The following is a 21,822-nucleotide window of genomic DNA, read 5'->3' on the forward strand; positions in this document are numbered from 1 at the left end:
ATCGCGAGAGTTTGCGCGCTGTGTCAGCGGGATTGTCCAGAGACGACCAGAGATTGTCCACGTGAGGGGAAGATGACCGCGATGACTCACGAGCAGCGGCTCCATGACTGAGCATTAACGCATGGATGCTCCCATGATTCATTGCGATACACGCCGGGGCTCTACAGTTTTCAAGACTCTCTGATGAACTATTTTAATACTTTTTTTTTCTGTGTGGACAGGACACGTAAAACAATCATAAATAACGCCGCTTGCTGTATAACAATGAATACAATTTTACCAGGATAATTTGTATGAAACATACACCTTACGTTTGGGCTACTTTTAGGCTGCTTATATTTATGAATGTGTACATACAATAGCAATGATATCAGAAATAAGACATAAATAGATATCTGAGTGATATATAATACATAATAATGACAAAAAAAGAAGGTTACTTTTCTTCAACACGTAATACTTACTTATAAACAACAGCTTAAAGGCCTAAGTGAGCGTTTTTTTGGCCATAAAATGTATTTCTATATATAATACATATATTATATTATTATTATTATATATATATATGTACCGTAGAATATATATATATAAATAAAATTCATGTATGAGCTGTATTAAGACATGCATCACACTGCATGTACAGATACTATAAAAGATAAATCAGAAGAAAGTTTAGTAGTTAAGTGGATTGAGTTTGAGGTGCATGTCAATCCTGTCATTGTCAGTGTAAAACAGTATTGGCAATTGGCTTGAGCTGAAGAGTAATTAATAAAACCAAACAGTACATGTACATTGTAGAAAGACTATCTTATCATTTATGTTATTGTTTGGGGATGAGTAGAAGAGATGTAAAAGAAGGAGCAATATAGAGCCGATGTTTATGGTGACCAGGGTGATTGAATTCAGTTTAGATACCAAGTTAAGATAAAGCAAACTTATTTAAGGATTGAATACGGTTTTAATCTGGTTTAAAATTGCTTTGTCATTTTTTTAAAGTGTGGACTAATGAAACAAGGTTAATATTGTCACCATTTATTTCTCCCCTTGATACTCTCATCTGTCACAAAAGTAATACCCAAAACGGCCCATAGAAGGAGATGCAGGACTAACGTAAAATGGATGTGCTTTCTTCCTCCGCAGACATTTCACTGCCTTCATACCTCTATCCCGACCAGCAGCACCTGACAACTCTGACATCTGTGAGATTTAAGAGCAATCTGAAATAACACACAACGGCATGCATGTTAGTTTCCCCTTCAAACGTTTGAAATGAATTTTTGATGGAGAGAGAGTATCTTTTTGTTGTTGTTCTAAATCAAGTCTAAGATTTTGTCAAATTCCAAGTAAAAACTGTCTCCACCATCTCTAGCGTTAACCAGCACGACACCAGACGGACTTTTTATTAAAGCCCAGTTGGTCCACAGACTGCAAGGAATGCCATCGGTAAGACATACCTCAAGCATCCTCCTTTCATAACACACAATATAAAAACTACCTTGCAGGTACTTCTATTTTTGAAGATATCTTTATACAGTTTTTGTATCTTAAAGTCATTTTTTGGCCTTATCTGCGATCTGTCAGTGGGCCAACCACTTTAGTCTAGACTGAAATATCTCAACAACTATTGGATAGATTTCCATGAAACTTTGTACACAGACATTCATTGTTCCCAAGAGGAGGAATACTGACGACATCATTTTCCTTTGGCTCATTTTCAGTGAAGTGTCTTCAGAACTATTGGATGAATTGTCATCAAAGTTATTCAAGACATTTACGATTTCCTCAGGATTAACTGCAATAACTTAATTTATCCCCTGACTTTTTATCTGATGCCATGATCAAGTAAAAAATATAACTTGTTCAATAATGAAAAATGTATTTAAAATGAAAAGACCGACACAGAAGATACATTTTGCCATGTAGACTAAAGGCATTCTAATTTTACACAAAACCTACAGTATGTTTTGGATTATTTCATACCCAGCTGTGCTTCTACTCCAATTTATACTCAGCGTTTGTCCAATACTTTGGTTTAAAACCAAATACCTCTAAGACTAATGTCATTCCCATCAGCCTCAGCTGTACTTTGTGTTTAGTGCTGAGAGGCAAATATTAGCAGGTAATCAGGCTAGAGGTGAATATGGTAAACATGATTCCTGCTAAACGTCAATATGGTAGAATTTATGTGAAAGCACAAAATATAATAAGCTGACTTTTTATTTGTATTATGTGATAAATAAAAATAATATAGGTTATTTTTGCAGAAATTGTTATTAATAGGAATAAAACAAATATTAGTCCTCAAACATATGGCCTAAAGAAAGTTCCCCATATATATATATATATATATATATATATATATATATATATATATATATATATATATATATATATATATATATATTTATATGAAGAAAATAAATAAATATATATATCTATTTTAAAGTCAGCCAAAGGGCATAATAGGGCACCAGGCCAGTACAGGTCACAGCAGGAGGCTCAGTTTCTCCTCACAGACCTCTGCCACATAACTTACTGTACACTGAAACCTCACATCTGTGTGAGAACATCTGCCCAACAGCTAATGTACACATTAAAACACACCACAACGTATACATATCTGATCAGGACAGTAGTACTCTCATGACCTGATTATAGTTCACTGTCAAACTGTACTAAGTTGCATGATGGTTTTCGAGGCGCACTGTACTTTTCTGAAATTCATGGAATTCTTTGTGTTTTCAGTTCTCCTTCTGTGGACATTAGTCCAGCACTTGTGCTGTCATTCATGTTTATGTCCCAGCGCTTGTGTATTCCATCTCCATTTCCTTTGCCTGGCCTCTGGCCCCCTGTTTGGTTTATGGTTAGAGTTTATTGATGGTTATCTGTCACAGAATCTCTAGAATGTTCTTCCAAAAGTTGTTGTTTAAAACCCAGAAATTACTGCTTTTAGGTTGAAGCATTTGTGTTATATCCAACTAGAAAAGCAAATATTAGAACATATCTGAATCTGGAGAAGATGGCCAACGTCTCAGAAAGCGGTCACAAAGGTCAGCAGTTAAACTTATTCCTGGTTTTCATGTAAAATGTTTTTTTACTTCTCGTTGGCGATGGTTTTACTATGTGTTTGCCCCACTGGCTTGCTAATAACATCTGATAACGCTGACCTGACCCACGGTGTCTATGCCCCCCCGCGGTTCCCCACCAGGTTACACTGTTAGCGCTGTTAGCGCTCTTAGCACTGTTAGCACTGTTAGCTTCTAGCCGCCGGCTCAGCCGTCACCTTATCTGAGAGTCGTGTGAAGGCAATTGATATGCTCTGAATTTAGCACCTTTAATCAATACTGACATTTTGGAAACATCAGTGTAAATGTACCAGTTCTAGCTCAACAGCTTCCGACAGAACAGACTCAAAGTCCTTACGTGGTACAAATATCACTGCAGGTTACACTAAATTCATGATAAATAATAGAAATAGTTAACCCAACAAATAAGAACAAAATTAAGTTGCTCCTTAAATGCTATGTAAAATAACAATAACACTACAATTATTAAATAGACTATTACCAATGTGAAAATAAATCAATTAATTGATGAACATATTCAGCTGAATTGCTTGATAACAAAATCGTACACAACTTTGCTTATTGTTATTGTCACGATGCGGCCTGAGGAATTTCAGAGAAGAGGTTTGAGGTGGAACTACGTTTCCTGGAACAATTTGACATCAAAGGCACAAGCTGGCAATGAAACCCTGTGGAAAGACAAGAGGGATCAAAACAGCAGCATCAGGTAGTCACATTGAGCGCATTTCAAACTACAAAGGGCCAACAAGCCGATGCAGATACCTTTCAGATCCATGCTTGAAGGGAAAATCAAGTCAAGTACTTCATGTTTCGAAATCGAATTTGAAGTAAAGCTGGGGAACTGTGAAGTTTTCTGTGTGTTTTCCTGTTGCTCTCTCTCTCAACATTGCAGCCTTTTTTTCCACTATTAAAACTTGCCGTGCATGGTGGAAAACATGGAACTGCTGACATGCTTTGGGTTGAATGTTTAAAACAGCAGCTGTTTTGCATTATACACTCAAGTATGAGGGACAATCCCTTCTTCCACTAACTAGTCTCAGACATGTTGTTCCGATGTTAGCCTTAACAATATTTTGTGTTATGAATAAAAACATAAAACAATGTTTTGAGAACACATTTCAACTTAAGTATAGTGAAGGCAAAAGCACTTGACAGCAATTTTTTACTTTTGACAATGGCATGATGTTCAGGTAAAAGTGTAGTTTTCCTTGAAATAGCTTTCGTCAGAAGAGAGGTCTTGTCTGACAAAAAGTGTTAAAATGGCCTCTATGATAAATTGTATAATTCTTGTCAAGATGCTCAGCCCGAATGGCTTATAAGACCACACAAGGTGATACATTACCACATAGCTTTACGTCATGAATGTTCAATTTAATAATCATCTGTCAGAAAGAAATCATATGTTTGCAATGTTGGTTTTATTACATAAACATATTTGAGTTTATCTCCAATAACTGTCGTTGTTTATTGATTATTCATCCATCTACAGGGGGCAGTTTACTTTAAGGTCCTCTACATTTGATATTCAGATCATAAATATAGCATTAATATAACTATTTGTAATGAAAAGTGGAGCAATGTCTACCTAACGCAGAGGGCCATATAACGCCATAAGCGTAGTTCCCCCTCAAGTAAACACTGTTTACTCTGTCAGCACTGTTGCCGTTGTTAGCACCGTTAGCGCTGTTGGCCGTAACCATGTTGAGAGCCCCACTGGTTTGCTAATAACAGCTGATAACATTGTGCTAATCCACCCTCCGGTTACCCCCCAGGTTACACTGTTCAGCACTGTTTCCGCTCTTTGCACTGTTAGCTTCTAGCCGCCGGCTCAGCCGTCACCATATTTGAGAGAGCCGTGTGGAAGCAATATAAATCTGAATATTAAATTGAACAACTAAATCAACACTGACATTTTGATTTGATGGATTTAAACTTTATAGCTAATAAAATCCTCACCGGGGATCCTTACCGGTGTGATCAGATGAAGAGCTGAAATCCAGAAGACGTTAGAGGGAAACAAAAGTGATGAAAAATAAAGACTTTATAAAATCAGCGTGTGGAAGGATGGAACTTAACATCCTAACTTTTGATGATAAGTCTTAGAAAAAGTTAACCCAACAAAGAGGAAAAAAGCGGCTCCTTTTAGAAATGTTTTACAAAGTAACAATAACATCACAATTACATTATTCAATTATTATAACTACTATTATTATATTATAACTACTAGAATTAATCAGTTAATTGACTAACTGGAAAGACCATTCAGCTGAATTGCTTGATAATAAAATCTGAAACAATTTTGTTCATTTTTATAGTCATGATGTGGTCTGAGGAGTTTCAGAGAAAAGGTTTGAGGTGGAACCACGTTTCCTGGAACAATTTTACATCAAAGACATGAGCTGGCACAAAGTGTTGTTTATCTTGAGGTCTCACAAAAAAATACAGTTACAGCAGTGAAACCCGACATGCCACAAAAGATAATAAAAATTGGAACAATTCATCCAAATATCCCAATACTCCCAATGTATCTGTGATGTCTTTGAATATAAATATAAAAACATAAACCTGATTAATAGGAAATAAAGACTTCATCACAGCAGTATCTGTGGGAAATAACCTAAAAAAATATCTTTTTAGTGAATTTCCCATCAGACATATGTACAAACTTGTTTTAAAACACATACGTTTGATATACAGGACTTTTGAACTTATTTACAAATATAAAGTAGATATCAAATCAGTATCGAATCAGGTTAGAAGGTGCAGACAATAAGTCTGCAGGCTGTGTTTTGGCAATAGCGCTTACATTTTCCAAAAAGTATCAGGTATCGGCACGCGTCTAACTTTAGATGACACCATAAACATTAAGCATCCCAAGCAAGAAATGTTTACACTTGATTTTAGTTAAATGTTTCTCTCCAGTGTACTGAATATAATCCAGTCTAAGTTTGACAAACATGTGCTCAGTTTCGGTGTTAGAATAAAATGTTACACAGCGACCAATGTTAGTCTGCCGGCGTTCAAAGAGCTGCCAAGAATTCTCAGTGGAGTGAAAAAACATGTCGAGTCCGCGTGTTACATAATATCAAATGCAAAGTTTCTGAACAATAATGGCATCACTGCATGCTTCTTTAAGAGCACAGCCTTTCTGATTTTGAAAAGTGCTTTTCTGAACTCTGGATGATTTGGGTGAAAACGTGAATATGAACAAGATATGAAAAGGTGTGCAAAATCACAATAAAAGTCAAATCGCAGCTCAATGCAGTGACCTGCGTTCCAGCTGTTGTGCATTACAAATACATTATTTAAGACTCTAGAGCTTCTTGGCTTCTTTTAGCTCATTGTTTTGATGGTACAGCTCATTTACTCTACGCTGTCAGCTGTTTTAAGCAAACAAGCTCTGATAAAACCATTAATCTGGGTTCAATGTGGTTTATCGGAGCCAAATAGCAACTGGCCGGTGGATAAAGTGAAACACCTAGCTAGCATCTAAAGAAATATCTTTGTGGAGCCCAAACCAGAGCTAAGAAATTAGGCCTAAGTGATTACTGGACTTGTCAGGTGGCAGCAGTGGTGAGAAGTCGGATCCTTTCCTTACAAGATAAAAAAAAAGTCCTGCATTGAAAATGTTGCTTAAGTAAAAGTATAATCAGGAAAATGTACATAAAGTGTTAAGTAAAAGAACTCCATATGCAGAAACTGTCCGCTGTGATTGTTATACTATGGTATTTTATATCATTAGATTATTATTACTCTTTCATTACAGAAAGAGGTTGCTCTATTTTTTTACTATTTTGCACACTCCAACTAATGATTATTTTCCATTTTAGTATTAATCTGCTGATTATTTTCTCCATTAATTAATAGATTGGTTGATTTATCAAATTTCGAAAAACAATGACAAATTCCGACACAGTTACCTAGAGCCTGAAGTGACATCGTCATAAAAGATAAATTAAAATAGGCTAAATAAATTAATTGAAAGTCAATCTTCACATTATGGAAATAAACATGAAACAGGAAACGTTTTAGCATGAAAAAATGACTGCCTGAAAAATAATGTTCTTACTGCTGTACTGCTGCACACACTATTGAAGTGCGCATGTGTTCGGTTTTACAGAAAGAAATTGTGATAAATATTAGTCTAACTTTAATTCTAAACGTGTTACTTTACTGTAAAAACTGGCACAAGTAGCTCACGTTATTTTCTTCCACCACGATTATTCGTGGATGTCGAGAAAGCATCATTATTGCTAACATAACTGCAGCAGTTTGCCATTTAATGGTCAGTATATTAACTGAAGTATACATTTATTTACAAAACAGACAGGACTAATGATATTTTATTAATAACACGAGCTACTACATAGCGAGCAGTGCCACTAATATTGTAGAGAGCAACAGGTATATTTTAAAAGTTTTCTTAAATAATTGAAAGTGATAGGTGCAGAAAATACTAACAATTAAAACAACATTTACATTGTGTTTGGTCACAACCATTGTTTCTGTCTTGTTTCTGTTTCTGTGACAGGTTTATGTCTTGAAAACATGGTAACTGTCATCTGGTGGATTTTCCTGTTTTCCAGTAAAGGTTAACTTCTCCTGAAAGAGTTAATGAGTCTTTTGAAAACCACTTTGAACCTGTTGTGGAGTGATCATGTCAGAGGGGCATGGTGGAGCTACAAACGTGGCTTTCTTATTTCCTGCAAGACTTTGCAGCTAAAGCTGAAGTTTTGAGTTTTTCATCTAAAAATTTAGGATGGATGGAAACTTAACACAAACACAAAGCAAAGAGGGTGCAGACAATGAACTGTCTACATGTTTTCTTTTCTTTTTTTTAAAGAACAAACTACACATGCTTTATAAAACTCTTCTAAATCCCTCTAATAGAAAGTCAGAGAGCTTGTGGATAATTGGAGATTTGGGCTGAATAAATCCACAAATCTTGTGTTGGGCCTAATCCTTTAAAGGAAATAAGAAGAGGGAAGAGAATGGACCAAAGTCTGCTTAACTTTGCTTATAGGCACTTGAATGTGTGGTGTGAAAATATTCTCTCAATAGATCTTTGAGCTGTATCTTTTACAAAATAGATCATCTTCAAAGTCTCTACGATCTGATGGTGGGTTGAAGAAAACGAGACGATGATACATGAAACCATTTGTTTTTTATTTTGTATGTTTAAATAATGACCGATTTTCTTTTAGCACAAATTGAGGGATTCTTTTAAGTCACTTATTTTCAGCTGATTTCTGTTTCACCCGTTACATTTAATATGATGTAACAGGCCACTGTTGCGTGTGGTATGACTGTAATGACAAGCTAATCTTTTTACGTTACCTCCAACAGATGGCGCTGTAGATTACATAATTCACAAATCAAATAAATAAATAAACAATCCCAGCAAGTGTCTCGTAAAAAAGACACCAGTAATCCTGTAGAACATTGTAGAGAGATGCTGGATGAATATCCCCGAGGAACTATGATAGCTTTATGGACAAAACTTACTTAGAAGAACAAATACATACACAAGAATTTGTCTTTTGTCTTAATTATTGTTGTATGTATGTTTTATGGTTATTTTATCAGCCTGCTATTTTTTATTCTTGATTTTATCTTAACAAAACTACAAAAACTAACTTATTGTTTATGCTTTATGAATAACGTCCACAGATTGGTGACTTCACGTTGAACAAAGACTTGGTTTAATAATGGGTGGTGGAGGTGGAGGGGGGGGGGCTGATAAAGTGATGATGGTGCAGCGGTGGAGCAGTTTGACCTCCCACCGGAGGAGTGGCGTTGACAGAAGGATGGTCCAGCAGATAGAGGCGGCAGCATGCTGAACGCAGTCGCCGCGCGACGCCTCACACAAACTTCCCTGTGCTGTGGAAGTAGAGCTTCTTCACCTTCACGTGCACACCGCGGCCGGTGACACAACCTGAGCCAGACACGCAGGACCTACAGCGGTGAGTCCTTCGCTCTTGCTCCACCTTCGAAGTACATTTCTTCCCCCAGGCCCTCCTCGTGTGTGTGTGTGTGCGCGCGTGTGCCCTCGAGCATACGTTCCTGCAGCGTGTCACCGGTTCGGGACTTTTTATTATCGCGCTTTACGTCACTTAAAAAAAAAAGAAAAAAAAGCTTTTCGCGTCCGCGTGGTCTAAAGTTGCATTGGAGCTATTTGTCATCGATTGAAGGGTGGCTCGTGCGTAAATGTGCAGCGCGTGTGTGTTTTTGTTTTGGGGAAGTGGTTCAGTCAGTGTGATTTATGATAGTGCCGTTTACTATTAGCCGCCAAAGCAACAGCATCAGGTTATGAAGTCTGCTGATGTTTAGTAAAGTGATCACAGGATTACTATTGTCATTGCAATTGTGCACAAATAGTGTTTGCATTATACTTGTTGTATTTCACCATTTTTAAGTGATCTCCTCTGTCTCTCCTGTGATCACATTTAGCTGCATTGTGTTTTTAATTCATTTGTTTTTGTACCTCACAGCAGACCCCTAATAAGTCTCACTATGATAATATCCTTAATTATTCTTCCACGGTGTTATTGTTGTTCCTTTCAGTCAAAGCACTTTGGCTGTGAAAGACACTGAAGAGCAGAAAAATGACCTCTCTCCATTTGTTCCTTATGATCAGGTCAAGCATCAGCAGACGCTCCGGTGATCCGCTCTGCTCAGCACATTCACTAAGGAGATTTATCACACGCAACCTGGAGAGATGAGCAGCGGCAAGAAGTAAGTGACTCCAACGAGCTTTCTACAGCAGTGAGTCTCACTCTACGCAGAGCTGCTGCACCTTTTTGAAATGCATTGAATTAAGCACACCTGTGTGTAGGCGAGCCTGCAAACTAATATAAGGAGTAATAATGGTTTAGAGATCAGGTGCACTTCAGGAACAAGTGGTTAGGTAATGAGGCTGACAGGTTACAACAAGGTGACATTTATGTTTTCAAATACTGCTTTCACACAGTGTGGGCTGTAGCTGAGTGCTCTATTTCAAGTTAGAATACAATTTAAATCCAATCTGATTTAAATCGGCTACTTGCCTGAGGACCCCCCCCCCACCCTGTATATTTAAACTACACCGGGCTGGACGTTAACAAGCTCCTTAAAGGTCATTTAAAGTCTGACCATGTTAAAGTTTAAGCAGGGATCTTAGCCCTGGAGGAACACATACCTCAGATAAGATCGCGTGAAGACCAGAGGGGCCCTAGACCCACCGCCTTCCTCTTATGCTGCACAATCACAGCTTCATGGTTAAACCGTCTTTATTGATTCATCTATGTTTTAAAAGAGGACTGCTGTCCAACTTGTAATTAGAACTTTTAACTTTGAGGCCACGGTGACACTGCTAAATTGTGACTTTGCATTTTTTTTTTTTCTCTGCTTGCTGTCAGAAAGTCATCACCAAAACCTTTTTCTCCGCTGATGCAAAAGAAACTCGCCTGCAAGCGTTTTTAATTCATTCACTCATGTGGTTCCTGTGTAGTATCGACTAATTTTTCTGATTTTGAGATATAACAGGCTCATGTTGAAAAATCTGTAAATCTTTTAAGGCTGATGTCCAAAAGCAAAGTGCTGCAAATAGACCCAAAAGGGTGTAAACTGCAGACTTTAAAATTCAGTAAAAAAATTGCCACAATAGCATTTATTGAGTTACAAAAAAAAGTCTGTTTGACATTTGTCATGATGATATTGGTTACCACAATACCAGGGTGTTAAGTTCCAGCTGAACAATGCTTTTTGTTTCAGTATTCAGTGGGACATTTTGGTTTGGTCTGTGTGACAATTACCAAGAAACAAAGCTCTGAATTTCTTCCTCATGCACAGTGAAAACTGCTGTCAGACGAAAGCCCGGCGTGGCTGTCATCAAACAAAAACTATACGCATCCTTTTATAGTGTGGAGAAAGCCTTTTGAAGTTCAGGGAAATCTGATATCTGATGACATTCTGCCATTCAGAGCATGAGGGGCTTTGACTTTACAAACCTGATTGGAGTACAGGATACCGAATACATGACCCGGGCACATTTATTCACATCCCACGCAACGACTACAGTAGATATTGTATACCATCGCAACACAGTCGGGATGCCTTCAGGCGGTTTGACGTCTCCATGCTTTGGACACACAGTTGCAGTCTGGAGAACACGCTCGCCTCTCCACACAGATAGTGACTGTAGGCTACATGCAGATTACGGTCGGCCCTTACAAGTACAGGAAGACTGATATGTTATCTGTGAAGTGAAACACAGATAGCAGCTTATATACAATCAAGAGTGCAAAGTAACAGCTTGTCACATCTTGTCTTATTGAGGTTGTTTTGAAGGTTTAGCGATTGATAATTAATACGTACATGACATTAAAATACTGATTGAAGGATTAGATCTTGAAATACTTTTACACTCTTGAACATGCAGGTGCTGGTAGTGTAGTTTGCGTCCCGTGGTCCCTTTTCTATTTTCCTCTTATTCTTTTTGAACATGTTTTTTGTTTTGTGCTGCTAAAAGGGATGTGGATTGTAGAAGTTGTTTCAGTGATCTAAAATCATAAAAGGCAGAGGTGAGACCCCCAAAAAAGTTTTTCACCATCAGAACAAACCCCAAGTCGACATCCAAATTATGGCAAATTCTAAACAAGGGATATTGTTTAGTGTGACGTGTAACAAAATACGCTTTGATTATAGAGAAGAAGTGCGCTAACGTCACACAGGATGTTGAATATAAGGAAAAGCACTCTGTCTGCATTGAGGCGGTTTGACAAGCCAATATCAGCGGCCTATTGATGTTGCATCGTCGGTGTTTGTAGTCCTATAACCTGATGCATTTGTGTTAAAGCCATTGCATGCACGCATTATTAAAACACGTGGTAGAATAATCAATCAAACATTCACTTGTGAGATCTTATTTTTCATTATGCAATTCAAAATGTTGTGAAGAGTTTGTTGGATCCCGAACTGATACTCTCTTCGTTGATTTATAAAACAATATTTAAAGTCAAAGTTTCATCATATTGGTAGAATATCACAATGTCTAAAAACCAGAAACTGGGGTTAAAAGCTTTCTGGGTAAACGGTCTCACGGACAAAAAAAAAATGACAAAAGGGTACAATTTGTTTTTATATCACAAAATATCCCTTTCTTGTCCCTTTCTTCTCTGACAACACGTTGAGTTCAGTGTAGAAATTCATCTTGGGTGCAGACATGTGAGGGCGGTCGGCTTAGGCAGAGTGGACTTTGGCCTGTTATGTCCCTGATTGTTCCATAGGTGGCAATGGAGGAAGTAGGAAGGCCAGTGAAGGCAGGAAAGCTGGTGAAGTCCAGACATAAAAAAAAACAACCCCAAAGACCTCTGCTTTAAACAGTGGCTGAATCATGGTGCTGTTTTAAAACCAGAGTGAACAGAGTTACACGTCAGAGTTAAAGCTTGATGAGTTGCTTTCTTGTGGAGATGCTTTTGAGGGATCAATCAGCCTGCTGTATTTTAATTTTAGCTTAAAAGTGAATGTTTCAGTAGGAAAACCACCAACAAGTGTTTAACCCCCCCCCCTAAAAAAACTCTCATTTCATTTTTCTCAATGCTGAAACAACTGAGATGAATTGGCAGTAGTGGGATTGCTGCAAACATACTTTTCTTCCTGATAACTTTTTGAAACTAGACACAGATGAACTGAAACCATTAGTGTGTGTGTGACATGAAGATCACGATGCAGTGAGCGGAGAATGTCTTCTCGTGAGCAGCTGGGAGAGTTCTGTTCTGCAGCTGACCTCTGAGTCCTCTGTGTCCCCCACGCCGTCCAGTTCACTTTGTCCTAGAATTAACTAAGTATGGAGAACATTACTGAAAGTATTACAGATATTATGACACCAAATGTATATCTTCTCAATTCTAGGGATTACCGGACACAGTAACATTACATTATGGCTTCATAAAACAAAACATTATCATTATTGATATGTGATCAGGCCAAAAACTCTCCAGTCAACACTTAACAATCTTCTCTTACTTCTCTCTTAATATTAATAGAAATCATTAATAATATTATTATCAAACAAGCTGTGGACAATTCTTACTCAATATAACCATTGATTTTATAAATCAACATATATATATATATAACATATATATATATATATGACATATAACATATATATATATATATATTTTTTTATATATATATTTTTATATATATATTTTTAAGGATTATTATGAACCCTGTTCATAATAGTTTAACAAAACAAACCCAATAGGATAAACCTGGGGCTTAAGTATTTCCAGTATTACTTACAACGGGACATTTGTGTGTGTTAGTGATTTAGTGAACGATTTGAGGGGATGGGGCATTTTGTGAACACTGTTCATCCTGACAACGATTAACATGTATGCATGTAAATTAGCTGTTTGTGTGAAAGACTAAAATGATTAGTCGCTGACTGAGAGTTTATACTGTATCGCCCCCACGGCAAAAACAAACAAACAGAACTTCCTTTCAGCCACGGCGACCAGCCTGAAAGAAACACTTTTCAATCTGCTCTCCCTGTCGCGGTTTGTTGGGAAACGGCACGGTTTGTTTGAGGCGCCGAGTCGTCTTGGAGAGCAGCGGAGGCTCCGACACGCCGGCCTGTTGTGGGCTTCTGCGAGTGTTGTCATTTAAGTAAAGCCGGCGTAATCCTGTAAGGGCGGATGAGTAGACAGACATGTGATGCCCCACTTGTTTCTTAGGTGGAGGGCGGTGGAGAGGGGGGGCTGGCAGGCATTACCGGCCAGATGGAGAGGCTTTGTGTGTGTGTGTGTGTGTGTGTGTGTGTGTGTGTGTGTGGGGGCGTGGGACTGATTAGACACAACACTAACTGATACTTCTACAGACCCCCCCTACCAGTAATAGAATACACATCACCGTGATTCAGTGTCTAACTGGTGAGGTGTGGGCAGAGACGGATCCAGACCTCGATGGGTTCAAGTCTCAGCCAAGTCTGCTTTTGTTCTTTTTTTTTTATTTATTTATTTATTTATTTTTTAAGCATGACCAGCACCAGTCACTCAATTAGCAGCGACTTCCTGCCCTCTCCCTCACCCTCTTCCGCCAGATTAAATCCGTTACACCGTACCTAAAGACTGCGCACTTTGCCCTCCTCAAGGACGACACACGTTCACTCACTTGAGGGTGGTTCGCTCGCTGAAACGCAGATCTTAAGGCGCTGTCACAATAGCGTGTTGTCCGTCAATGAGTCTTTAATGGGTGGAGATGAGCGCCACCAGCAGCACCAGACTGAGCCCCAGTCCAAACTCACTGCAGGTGAACGAGCCGAAGTGCTATGGCTCCACGTTGTCCCTGGAGGAGAAGTGTGAGCAGTCTTTCTTCCTCTTTTACTACTACAGGATGGAGGACGAGGCGGTGCTGGACCGGGGGGCGTCCTTACTCAAGCACATCTGTGACGAGGAGGAGGTAGAGGGTAAGTTTACCTGTTCCTGTGACACTTAAATATCTCTGCATGTGATGGAAAAGGGAAGTCTTATTTATCTATGTGATGTAGACCGCAAAGCAATAGAAACGTGGTGTCTTTATCAATATGTTTTCCAAGGCTTTACTTCTTTATGGAATATTTTTTTGGTAGTTCGCAAAAACCTCAGAAAAGTTCCTCAGACATCACTGAGTCTCCATTTGAGAGTCAAACTATGCAATCTAAAACTCTAAAAGCCTTTTTTTTAAATCAGGTTTTTTTTTTCTTAAAAGAACTCAGTTCCTCTGAATTTATTTTTCCTTTCTGAGAGAAACGGGAAGGCGCTCATTCAGCCTTTTAGAGTCTGCCAAACGTCACACTTCCTGCACGTACGGAGTGACACTCACCTGTTTGGCGAGCTGGCATGAGAGAGATGTAGAACAGGGAGCATGTCGTCCTGTGTTTACCTCACTAATCCCCTCAAAAACCTACAGGACAACAAAGAGAAAGAGAAACAACTGAAATGTCTGCCTGCTGATGATTTGTAAGGAGTTAAACTAATATAGTAAATATTATTTTTGTATAAAATCGGCATGTTTATAAATGAAAATTAATGAAATAACTGCAAACATTTGAATTTATCATCATAAAACTGCAGATTTTTATTTGACAAATGAAAATAAAATCTAGTTTGTGGGGCAGATTTCCAAATTGAGTGTTCTCCTTTTATAAATAACCCACTCAATAAGTCTTTATTTGTAGTTGCTTTAGTATTTTAAAATGTTCTATCCCAGTGTTGTAGAGAGAACCCAGCTTTTCTTAACATTTATCGTAGTTTATTTTTTTTCTTGCTGCCCGCTTATTTTACGCTGCATTTCTTTGATTACTCTCCTCGCTGCCCATGATGCCTCTTGTTGCCAAGGAGCACGGGTAGCATTAGGTGGTGACGACCTTAGCCTGCACCCGACATCACGGGTTTCTTGGATCCCGTCCAGCAGATTAAAGCGTCTGGGATGGAGCCAGTTTTAACATCCAAGATCTTCATGGTTTGTTTTGGTTCTTTGGCAGAAGTACTCAAAGTGGTTCCATAACCTGCCCTTTGTTGGCCTTTTTTTTTTTTGGCCAAAACCCAGAACAAAATGAGAGCAAAAACCCAGTTTAATTTTCTCTAATCAGTACTTTTGCAAATTTGAGCTCCCTTTCTACAGATCATGTATTTTACATTTTTGCCAAATCTTTCCAATGCATGGTTTAAAGTTTAAAGTTTAAAGTTTGATATATATGTATGTATGTATGTATGTATGTATGTGTATATATATATATATATATATATATATATATGTGTGTAACTTTACATTGCATGGAACCATTGATTTCCATTCATTTCTGTACAATAGGAAACAATAAGTCACTTACAACACGAGTTATGTAATCCATCACAGTGAACATGAAGTCTGTATTTTTTTTAAGTTGGATTAGCAAACTTTTCAAATCAAACTGTATTAATCTTCTGTAGGGCTACATGATATGAGGATAATATGCGACTAGCACGTCAAATATCGCGAATAACGATAAATAAACTACGTTTTTTTATTTGTAAGCACATTGAGAGCGATGAAAAAAAATAATCTCTGAGTGCAATATTGATGTGTTTATCGCACAAGTTGGCATAAAGATTAGAAAACAATTCATTGTGCAGCCCTACCACACAGCAGTAATGTAACTTAAAACAATTCAAAATCAATGCAGGGTTTATGTGATACGCTGCTAATTACTTTTTGCACTGTATAAAATTTGATGCAAGACAATGGCTGTAACAAAGGGTTGTCAAGACAGTGGCGTGGTTTGTTAACTCTTACGTAAGGGATACTCTATTTGTAGTAAATGGGCTAAAGCATGCAAAACCACCGGAATGATCCTTTAAGTAACTTAGTTGTAGACAAGATAAAATACAGAGTCAACATTGGAACTTGCACAGCATGCCGGAGGACAACATTTTGTCAGGTGTCACCTCAGCCCGACCCCCCGCTTCAATCTCTCCCAACTTCCTGTGCGTAACCGGCGTCTCAGCTGTGTCTGCGTGTGTCCTCGTCTGCTGGCTAAATCTCCTTTTTGGAGTCTCCGCTGAGCTCAGCCTCCTCCCCGCTGCTCGCTCAGAGCCGACAGCCCGCCTCTAAGACTGATATAAAAAAAAAAGAAAGAGATGAGGTAGCTTGACATTTCTTACATTGTACAAGATAAAAGTCTGGGCTTTTTGGCCCAGTGGCCTTAATTATCTTCTGTCTTGACACTGATAAGTCTTTGTTTTCACTCAAGCTAAATATTTGGTATCTGAACTCTGCGTCACAGACGGTGTCACAGCTCAAGATAGACGCTTCTCTTGGGCGTCTTGTGTGACCTTAGGTTAAATGTTTGTATTCTGGTGATGTAATTCAAATATTCAAGATATTGCCTGCTATAGCTGAGGACGAGTAATAATTCATTCTGACAAAAAAAGCTGTCGCAACTCTACCCCCACTAATCCAACAGTATATATCTTTTTTTTTTAAAGCTGTTTTGTATTAGCATGCTGTCAGTGCTGCGTGGCGTGTTGCCATCCTCCCTACTGGTCTGGGCAGGTCCCAGTGGCGCGGTTACTGGGGAAACTGGCGGCGGCGTTGCCTCTCCTCAAAAATCTAGTGAGCGAAACAAACCTCCCAGTAAAAAACACAAGGATTTTATTTCATTCAGTGTGCGCTCACAGGCCGCTCCAAAAGACGTCCTTCTTCCACGCAAAAAAAAAAAAGAAGAGGAAGTCGTTACACAAGCGACTCTGGCAGTGTGCAAATCTCCCTTTCCAGCTCCTTGACTCGACTATTTTTTTACTCCTCTTTCGCCTCCTTTCTTGTTGCCGTTCGGCCTGTGCAAACGTCTTCACGCTCTGCTTTATTGCTCATCTATCAGCCCTAATAGCACCGCGGCCTTTATTTCTTTCTGTCTGTCTATGTCTCTGTTCTCTTTCATTGTCGCTGTACAGCCATCTGCTCCCGGGTCTCGTTGTAATGCCCACTTTCTGTATGTCAAGTCTTTGGTCGACTCTAATGGAACTTAATGAGCCAGAGTGCAAGTAAAAGGTAACGGGATAACACTGGACATTTATGTTGAGACATTTCATGCTTAAACTCAGCTCTACAGTACATAAAGTACCTGCATGATAGGATATTTGATTTGGTTTTGTCTCATTATTAAATAGATGTGACAACTAGAGCTTGCTGTTTTTTGTTTTTTTTTAGGTTTGTAGGCTTTTTAATTAAGCGAAGCCAACATGGAAGTGCCAAAAACATATTTCACGTAGCTCGTCACGGTTCCCAAGTGGACAAAGATTCTCTAGTAAACTGTCTCTGCCAACACAAGATTAAATCAAAATTGACTACAGCATCTCCACTACCTTTTGCTTTTTGACTTGTAGCTGATAAAGATTCGGCTTCAAACCTGCAATCTCATAGGCCACCTCTTCAAGTGGGGGTTTTTGTCGCTCTTGTCGATACGTGACCAGCAGGACGTTACCCCAACGAAATAAAGTGCTGCTGTTCTTATTACTGTGTGAGATGTGTCCCAATTTCATACTTTTAAGTTGTAGTGTTTACACTGGAAACAGTCAATATGCTCACTTAAACCCCCCCCAAAAAAGGTAATTTTTGAATGGACTGTTAATGTACACTATTCTCCCACAATGCAATTCCTAGAGGGAATGGATGAGCTGCTCACACCTGTGTGGGTGTGCAGTACTTTTAAAAAAAGTTTAGCGTCTCCCTAAAATGAAAGGTGTGGTGGGATATGGTGTTGGAGTTTTGTTTCCTAGAGTAGAGGAAGTCTGTTTTTCCCTTTTATGTTGTTGGCCGACGATGCTGTCAGTGTTTTGTCAGTGTTTTGTCAGTGGACTATTGATCTACTCTTTTTACTGTTATCCCCATAAACATGGGACCGGCACTATCTCTGTTGAGACAAATGTCTACTGTGGGTAGCAGCTCTGGTGTGGGTGATGCGGGCCTGGAAGTTACCAAAACAGACTGGTGGACTGAAGAAAGTGGAAAATAATAATTGTTTACATTTTTATGTCATTTTTATTTAACCTTTTATTTTGGCCAGGATAATCCCGTTTAAGGTTTTAAATCTCATTACCAAGGGGGTCCTGGCCAAGATGGCGCACAAGCACCACGTAAACACACACATTTTGTTAAAAAGCAAAACAGTAAAAGTTAAAAAAATGATATAAAAACACAAATCGCATAAAAGAGACAACAGACCAGCAAATTGCATCAACCCCAAAATTGTCAGTCAGTGTCAGAACAAGTACATTCAGTGCTCAAATGCTCCTTAACCCAGTTTTATAACCTTGCATGTTTTTGAAATAATCTAGTTTAAAGGGACACTGTAGTTCACAACAAGATGAGGGTCTGAAAACTGAATCAACACTGATGTACATAATTTATATCTATGATCAGAGGTTGCAGCCACTTCTTAGTAGAGACCATAGATAAGGATGGACTTCGTGTAATGTGGCTTCACAGAGTGATGTACATATCTTTAACTGATTTGAAATGTAAATAGTAGCTTTGTGAGAACGTTCAGTGTTCAGTGTTTTGGTTTAGTCTCACTCTGTCAAAAAAATGACCAGAGTCAGAAAAGCCTCTGATTTACAGTATCCCTTCACGTATTTAGGTGAGACGGTTCAAACCATTTTAGGCCTCCCTCGACTCTGATGCTCAGTATTAGCTCGGTATACGTCGGTGTCAGTGAATTTAGACGAACCCCTAAAAAAGAAAAAAAAAAACAAGGCGTTGTGGTACGAGTGAATAATGAACGCTGTTGTGCTTCAAGAGAGATCATTGTTTGCTGTGTTGAGGGGTTCAGTCACTTCCTGGTTGGGTCATGTGCTGTGCTTGGCTCAGCGCTGCTCGACGTTTGACACTGATCGCATTGAGCCTTTTTGTTTCAGGAAGACTTTTGATGTTTTCCCCCCCGAAAGCTTTCTTTTTATAGCCTTCCTCTGCTTAGGAAGGAGACACTTGTACCAGAAATGTGGTCTAGGTTGTAGTTTTCAATTCAAATTCAACAGCACCACAAACTACATCCTCCAAAATGAACAAAATGTTGAATCAACGCCTCCTTTTTAAAACGGTTACATTACATAAACTGAATATTATTATAGGGTGACCACATTTTTAAACCAAACCAGGACCCTTAAGTGAATCGCACATCTATGCGTTTATGCAGGCACTATAGGCGTTTTCATTGAGATGAGTTACAATTATTTCAGCTCTTAGCACACCTACTGAGAGCACCTTTCAACACCATGGACAGCTCCTCAGCAGACAAGAAAGTCTCCTAAAATCCACCAAAACATAGAAGTTATTTAAAAACTGTACAATAACACTCGTAAAGACAAAACAGAAAGATTGCACAAACCGTGATGAACGTCAATATATTTGCTGAAAAAGTTCTATTATTATTTTGATTTACAGTTATTTAGTGAGTGAAAACCGTGACAATCCTGGACAAACTGCGATGTCTGGTCAAGACTTCTGTGTTGGACTACATTGGTCACCAGTTTTAGTGTCAGAAGACAAACTACACAAGCTGCACAATCCGTGTCTTCTCTGTCCATCATCATGTGCTTCAGATCTTTTGACATTGTTTTGCTTTCTGTAATGTATCACTCAGGCCTGTGTGGATTCAATTCCACACCTACACTACTGAGTCAGATCTCTTACTGCAGCCAAATGACCAGCAGTTTTGAAAGTATGGTGTACCGCATGTTGGCATGAAATCCCTGTCCATCAGAATGACAGGTTGTTGGCAAACGGTCCGGTCTGCTTGGCACTATCGACCCTAAACCTCCGGACTACATGTAAAACTGAACGTCCTGTTGATATTGTGCCAACAAGCATAACAAGGAGGAAGTCATGCAAGCAGTTATGGCGTCTTCGCTGCTCCGTCCTACTTCTTTTTCTGTCCAGATATTTGTTTTGACAGTGTACTGCGACCTCTATAACCCCGCTCCGCTATGCTGAGCATGTGAGAATGTTCCCGGTTTAAAGGGAATTGAGAAGTGTTCAGGGTTGGGTTTGGGTCTTGTTGTATTTGACGTATTTTGCAGCACTGCAGAAGTCCCATTGTGATTTTCTAAATGTTCTAATTTTGCATTTCCTGATGGGGATTTAGATTGTGTGATTGTTTCAGGAAGGCAGCTGTTCAGGTGCATAATTAGCGTCGTAGCAATCAGAAGTTCATCTGTTCTTTTTCCCCTTTCTGCAGGCCACCACACCGTCTACATCGGCGTGCACGTGCCCAAGAGCTATCGGCGGCGGCGGCGCCACCGTCGGAAAGCCGGCCACAAGGACAGAAAGGATAGGTTGACGGAGAACACCTCTGACAAGTCGGACACAGAAAACAACGATGAGGCCGGCAACAGCATCCTCAAACCTCTCAGTAAGTTCTGATGGACTCCACGTCAGAGCGGATTAGGGCTCCTGTCTGTCTTTGCTGAAGGCTACTCTCTTTTCCAGGAAAAAAAACCAAACAAGCCCCTGTAACTCCCCGTGACCCCAAAAGAAGTTGCTGAGTCCACGTTGTGGCCAGAAATAGCCACGCATGTCCTGCTGAGTGACGAGTCTGTTTTCGACAGAGCAGAGTGGATTTTCATTGGAAGTAATGGTTTCTCGGATGTAATTGTACTAGTGCTGATACGAGTCTCTTGCGTGCGGCGAGTAAGTGCATGCCATCCCGCGCTTTTGTCCTTGGTTGCAAACATAAGTGTGTCTGTCTTTTGTGTGCGTGCATGCGTCGGCGTCTATATGTGTTAATGCTCACATTCTTGGTTGACTGGAGCTTCCTCTTGTCCCGTAAAGGGGGGGAAAGTGCAATATGCCCTCAGGCGCAGCTGCTGCGATCTGCGGATGCTCGGACAAAGAGCTCCGGCCAGTTTTAGGGAAACTTGAGGGAGGGAGGGAGGAGGGGGGAGGTTGCATTGGGTGACTGTGAGTTATAGCGCAAGCCCAACTCTAACTGATGTCAGCATTGTTTTCTATGCCATTTTTAGAGTTATGGTTTAAATTAGCATGAGACGGATGTCCATTTTGCATCAATAGAACCTAGATGGCCAGTGATTTATAATGTCATGATGATATTGAAACGGTGTGAATTTGCCATTTTTAGGATGGAGGATGGAGGGTAATCCCCTGCATACATGATGTCCATGTGTAACAGTAGTCCTCTGTGAATACGTCTTAAAACGTCCCCGCTTTTCGCCTCAAT

The 21,822-nt window shown here is 39.3% G+C and overlaps 1 protein-coding gene across 3 annotated transcripts in view; it reads left to right on the forward strand.

The window, feature by feature from the left end:
• The first annotated feature begins 8,925 nt into the window (after positions 1-8,925).
• Positions 8,926-21,822, forward strand: part of slc4a4a (solute carrier family 4 member 4a) — a 60,242-nt gene continuing 47,345 nt past the window's right edge. The window contains exons 1-4 of one of the 3 annotated variants that reach the window (XM_068721065.1): positions 8,926-9,049; positions 9,724-9,821; positions 14,465-14,538; positions 20,824-20,997. In XM_068721065.1, coding sequence (XP_068577166.1) covers positions 9,805-9,821; positions 14,465-14,538; positions 20,824-20,997 — 265 coding nt within the window. In that variant the 5' untranslated portion in view covers positions 8,926-9,049; positions 9,724-9,804. The remainder of the gene's footprint in view (positions 9,050-9,723; positions 9,822-14,464; positions 14,539-20,823; positions 20,998-21,822) is intronic. The other 2 variants (XM_068721063.1, XM_068721064.1) reach the window with 2 other exon arrangements.

Source organism: Cebidichthys violaceus, unplaced genomic scaffold (assembly GCF_023349555.1).
Source record: "Cebidichthys violaceus isolate CVI_PGR_0920_01 unplaced genomic scaffold, fCebVio1.0.p SCAF_26, whole genome shotgun sequence".
Taxonomy (NCBI): Eukaryota; Metazoa; Chordata; class Actinopteri; order Perciformes; family Stichaeidae; genus Cebidichthys; species Cebidichthys violaceus.